General features: G+C 41.0%; 1 protein-coding gene across 1 annotated transcript in view; it reads left to right on the plus strand.

Moving 5' to 3' along the window:
- The window catches only part of DST (dystonin), a 476,155-nt gene extending 470,397 nt beyond the window's left edge, over nt 1-5,758 (plus strand). The window contains 3 exon segments of the mRNA XM_044917613.1: nt 322-432; nt 3,507-3,630; nt 4,492-5,758. Coding sequence (XP_044773548.1) covers nt 322-432; nt 3,507-3,630; nt 4,492-4,754 — 498 coding nt within the window. The 3' untranslated portion in view covers nt 4,755-5,758.
- The last annotated feature ends 570 nt before the right edge of the window (nt 5,759-6,328 follow it).

Here is a 6,328-nt window from a genome sequence, read left to right on the forward strand (position 1 = left end):
CACACACACACACACACACACACACACACACACACACACACACACACGCTTTTGCTTTGTGGCCCATCTACTTAAGAGACTATCTGCTTAAGAGTTTTAGTTACCTTTCAGAGTGTTGGTTTTTTTTTTTTCCTTTCGAAATAAAGCTTTATTTATTTATTTATTTATTTGGTGTCTATGATTTGCCATCAGATCTTTGCATTTATTTTTAATTATTATCATTCTTACTGTGAAATGTTACCCTTGGCTATGAATATCTCTTTCTGTGGTTTGTTTTTTATCTGCCATACTTTACATTTGATTTGCCATTGTTCCATACAGATTCTCCATCCTTTAACACGCAATTATGGTAAACCATGGTTGACAAACAGCAAAATGTCAACTCCTTGTAAACCAGCAGAGTGCTCAGACTTTTCCGTGCCATCTGCAGAGGTATCGTAAGGCCCCAGATCCTAGTCTAACAGTCTTCTTTCATTGAAACTGTCACGCACTAACATTGCTTTACCTCTCCCTTAACACATGTACTTTTGACAATACTATGTCTTTTTGTAGACTTGTATTAGACAAGTATCAACTCAGCATTTCTGCAAAGACAGAAAAGACAATTCATAGGTCTTTGGTGTCAGCTGAGCATAGTTACACTTACAGGCTCTGTGTACCTCCTTTTTTATTCTCTTCCTCATACTTAATTTGGCTTTTCTCTCTTGGGAGAGTGACACACAGGAAATTATATTCAGACCTAAGTAAAGTTTCTTTTAAAGCTCCTAGTATGCTCCTGCTTCTAGCCATAATTGGGGCAAGAAATACAGTAATCCCCCTTTAGGTGAGAGTGAGAGGCACTGTCATTTACAAGAGAAAATCACTTACATTAGAAGAATGTTTGTTGTGTGTTCCTTATGAGCGCGGTCCTTCCAAATGTTTGTTATATTTATTTCTGCCCAGGAACACCGTGTGGGTAAGCCATAAGCCTTTTAGTTATCAGTACAGAGGTTTGGGGGCTGAGATATGCAAGAAGTTATCTGGCATTTTCAATAGGTGTGTGTCTTTTAAAGTCTAATAAGACTTTAATGATTACTGTTTAAGTGTGCTTCAGCTTTTTAACATGGCATGATTGATGCGGATAAGATATTTAGGTCATATAAAATTTGCCAAGTTAGCTCATTTATCAGATCATCTACATTCAATTGAAAGTCAACCAAATAGATTTGAAAGAAAGTTCTCTGTCAAATGACACATATAGGTGTCAAATCACATATTTGATTAGAATCAATATTCTGGGGGGGGGGGGGTTGTCCCTAAACAACCTGTCTGGAAATGAAGGGGGGGATTTCATGTTAAAGGCCAGACCCTTTTATGGTCGTGCTATAGTACCTTTAAAAAGCCCTTTTTATGCTTTTCAAAAACACTTTCTAATCTATTATTTAATCCTCACATGAATAATAAGAGGTAAGCAGAGAACGTTTTATTACTCTCATGACTTAGATGGAAATGATGCAAAGATCCTTGCTGGTGGTAGTAGAATTGAGGCAGAAACAACTCCTTCTTCAGCTCTTCCTCCTTCCCTGACCCCTCATGCCCACCCCTTCTCTCGGGTGGGAGAGGTTAGTATCATACTTTATCTAGAGACGTCTGTCACTTATGATGGATCTGTTGTAGCAAAACCTGAGAAGTTTTTTTTTTTTATTTTTAATTTAAATTCATTTAATTAACATATACTGTATTATTAGTTTCAGAGGTAGAGGTCAGTGATTCATCAGTCTTATACAACACCCAGTGCTCATCATATCACGTGCCCTCCTTAATGTCCATCACCCAGTTACCCCATCCCCCCATCCACCTCCCCTCTAGCAACCCTCCGTTTGTTTCCTAGAGTTAAGAGTTTCTGATGGTTTGCCTCCCTCTTTGATATCATTTTATTTTATTTTTCCTTCCCTTCACCTATGAAAACTGAGAACAGTTTAAGGAACCTCAAGCGGCACGTGTGTTTTAAATTTGGGGGACTATGCTGCTGTGTAGTTCAGATTTTTAAAAAGTGGAGACCTCCCCCAGATTAGAGTTTAAGTATGTTATTTTAACTACTATAAAATTATGTTTTGTTTCCAATAGCCTCATAGACAAAACAGCCAAACAGAGAAAATAATAGTATACTTCTATGGAGGGCTCTGTAAGAGAACTAGGTAGGGTTTGTGACAATAAAATAAGAATTAATCAAGGCTTTCTGAGAAGAATGATTTGGGTTTCACATGGCAATGAATTCTGCCACCTTGAGTGATATATTTCATAATTTGGGGATCCTCACTTTCTTCGTGGATTGTTGAGATTCTTTTAAAGTTAGGAATTTAGCTAGGTCAGAGTTGACAGATCTTGGGCAAACCACTGCCCTCCTCAGGCCCTCGTCTTTCACATTTATAAAAAAGTTGTGATTAGGTGAGTGTGAAGAGTCATTATCCTGACATGTGTGAAAAGTATTTTGAAAACTTAAGTTTTATATGGATACAAATCACATATAAATTCCATCCTTAAATGTATGTATAGAATACATATGTAAATGAATTTCAAATATGACATTTATATTAAATTGCAACTCCAAAGTATCAAAAGATCTTACATACGCTTTATTAAACATTTACAACTTATTAATAAGGGAAAAACTAGTTAAAAAACAAAAAACCGCACACATAATGTGTATAGATCCTTTCCTCCAAACAGCTCCCTGTAAGTTCATTGAGGCAAAATGACATCCCTTATACTTCTTGGGAGTTCTATTTATTTTTTTAACTTCGGGAGAATTTTCAGAATGTTGTAGTGATCTGGAAAAAATGCAGTGATTTTAGACTTATAATAAAATCTCATAGTCGTGATTGCTTTGGGCATTCTCTATGAACTCCTTTAAGAATTTTTGAAGAGTCCTCCCTAAGCATCGCCTCATGTTGTGTGTGGAGAGGCCATAGAAGGTATTGGAAGTAGCTACAGTGGAGTGGTACCAAGTTAGAAAATGTCACTGCATGTTTTCTGCAGCTAAGTTTGTTTAAATGATGACTGTTGAGGCATTATTTACTTATTGCTCTAATTCTGTCTGTTCATTTCTGCCTGGTTCCCTAAAAGCTTTGGAGATGACAGAATATGCAAGCACAACTTTTCAGAGTCCCGCCCTCTCTCTGTACCGTGCGCTCCCCATCTTTCTGCGGGACTCTCCTAACTCTGTAATATTCGCTGACAAACTGGAAGATACTAATGTGCTCACGGTTTAATTTGCTTTTTTCCCCCTTGCTGCCATTTGGGGATCGCTATTTTTGTGTTTTCTCTTCAACATGAATTCCTTTTGAATTCAGGGAGAGAATCAGAAATGAGGAAAGCGAGCGGTGAGAACCCCATGTGGCGCTTAATCGAAACGCTCCCCCCGCCCTCCGCCCCCAGAGGGTTTTGGCCCATCTGCAACGCGCTGTTCGCGGAAGATCACGCCACAGGAGCCATTTCCTGAAATGTCCTTTCGCTATTAAATACAGGGTACGCCAATCCAAGGAAGCAAGCTTCGACTCCCTGGCTACTTGTCAGGGAAAGGCTTCCACTCTGGGGACGACAGTGGCTTGATAACCACCGCGGCGGCCAGAGTGCGAACACAGTTTGCAGGTGAGTGCGGCACACGTCTGTCTTAACGGCTTCTTGCAGTGTGATCCGGGGACTAACGTCCCTGCTCTTCTTCACTGGGGCTGAAATAACGAATCGATGATGCTGTATTCTTTTGAAATGACACCTAGCCCAGTCCTCCAGCTGCGGGAGGGGATAAACGAGTCATGAGACTAAGGGACAGGAAAATCACTTTTGGAAAGTATCAAAGAAAGATGAACACGAGAAACACCACAGCCGTGTCCTTACCCCTTCAGGCCGGAAGGTCTGGGTCCTTCTGCCTGTGCAGAAGTTACCCTGGGCTCTGTTTTGGGTGATTGGAAAAACCCAGCCGTGCCGGGCCTTACACCCATGCTGCTTCTACTTCTCCACAGAATAGTGAACCCAGTCCCTGGGGTTCTGGGCTCAGCAAGCATGAAACGTGTTTCAAGTTTCAAGTCTTATCTTTTAAACTCCCACGTGCTTTGAATCACTTATCCTCGGGCAAAACTTACACCTAAGAGTTTGCCCCGTGTTTGCACAGCCCTAGGTACACATGTTAAACTTTGGAAAGCATAATCTTAAATTATAGGTATATTCCTCGTATCTGCCTGTAGTCAATGGAATCCTGTTTCCAGGGACTCAGCCCAAACGTACCTTTAGTTTGTAAACCTAGCTTTTTGTATATTACATCTAACTCAGAGTGAGGCCACCTTCCCTAGTGGGATGGAAAACGGCCGTGAACCCACAGGTGTCGGCTGAGTGCCTACCGGGTGACAAGAAAAACTGTGGATGTTAAGGGTGGCATTAGGTTTCAAGAATGTGTTGCGCATGGACCCAGTACTGATGAAGGGTGGTTCCCCCCTGTCGGTGCTCTCTCCCTAGATCCCAGGAAGACCCCCAGCCGTCCGGGAAGCCGAGCCGGAAGCAAGGCTGGCAGCAGGGCCAGCAGCCGCCGAGGCAGTGATGCATCAGACTTTGACATTTCAGAAATCCAGTCCGTGTGCTCAGACGTGGAGACTGTCCCCCAGACACACAGGCCTACCCCCCGAGCAGGTTCTCGGCCATCCACAGCCAAGCCTTCCAAAATCCCCACACCCCAGAGGAAATCACCTGCCAGCAAACTGGACAAGTCCTCCAAGAGATAGTGCAATTGGTCCCACCGCGGCCCTTCCTTGAGCATTTATTATTGAAGTTTGAAAGATGTAAAATATGATGTAGAAATTATTGTGAAATAATTGCAAGAAGTGAGTTTAAAATTCTGCAGATGGCCTTATTTGTGTATTTGTCTTTTTATTTTATCTGTATGGCTTTTTGTCAGATACTCTGGGGTTAGAGGCACGTGGTCTGTGAGGGGGGAGGAAGGCATTTCGCCGGCACGAACACTTCTGCACCGTAGCGTGCGGGGCACACATTAGGGCCCGTGACCGTCCTTGCAGGTAAGTGCCCCCAGCCCGCTCTGTACGCCACGGCGCTCCAGCCGCGGCCCATGTCACGGATACCTCATGACCTCTTCCTGCTTCTCTAGAAACTCTGAAAAGCCAAAAGACACACAGCCGGGATGTATTTTGAGATGACTTAACTGTAAACTAAAAGACGGAGGGCAGACAGCACGTCCACACACAGTCCTCTGAGCAGTAGCTGACCGAGAGCTCACAGGAAGTTCCTTTAGGCACTGGCCAGTGCTCGGATGTTCCAGAACCTGGCAGCATTTCTGTGCCGCGGCTTCCCGAGAGGCCAGAGGCGTCCTGGATTATTAGACCTATTATACTGTAAGAATATAATTATAAAGAGCATTCATATAAATGTGAGGTTTTCTTTTGCTTGAGTGGACGGTAGCACCTGTATCATTGAACTCATTTTGTATCAAAGCAATTTTGCTTGCAGAAAGCTATGAAATAAAACATGTCCCCTAACTACATTGCTATGGAATTAATTTTTTTCCCCAGGGAAAATCCGTGTATTTTTTTATGAGCAATATCAATTTGGAGTGACCAAAAGATACTTACAAATGGGTTTATTTTGATTTCTCATCTGAAATAATCATGTTCTGGTATTATATCTATATTTAATAAATATATACATTTTAATTTATTATGTATACTCACATACTATAGAAAGATATTAGTATGCATTTAATAAAACATATTCACTTGAACATATGGAATACCTGATTATTTAAAGAACTTTTTCTATCGTTTGTTTGCTTTGAATAAAGGTATGTATGTATGATGTATTTTTTATTAGCAGTGTGACAGGGTGAGTTTGGGGGACACCACAACACAGGGATATAATATTATATAATATTATATATATACTATAATAGTATATATTATATAATAAATATGTAAAGAATGACATTGACAAATATTTAATATTCTATAAATATTTTTAGTACCAACCATGTGCCAGCCACTGTCTTACCTTGAGGCTGCAGGTTCCTTGCCATCTTATATTCAAGGGAGAAAGAGTTAATAAGTTAATAAATAAGCAAATCACTAAAAGAAACATGAACTAAAAGCAGGGGATGTGTGACAGGGTGACTGCTTTTATTAAGGTAATCTAGTGATACTCTTCTGGCCTGTGTACATTTAAAAATCAAGTGATCAAATTTTCCTAAATACAAAAATGGCATCACATACAGTTAGAAGTGGGAGCCTGGGTGGCTCAGTTGGGTTAAGCGTCTGACCCTTGGTTTCGGCTCAGGTCATCATGTTGGGGT

Source organism: Neomonachus schauinslandi, chromosome 8 (assembly GCF_002201575.2).
Source record: "Neomonachus schauinslandi chromosome 8, ASM220157v2, whole genome shotgun sequence".
NCBI classification, from domain to species: Eukaryota; Metazoa; Chordata; class Mammalia; order Carnivora; family Phocidae; genus Neomonachus; species Neomonachus schauinslandi.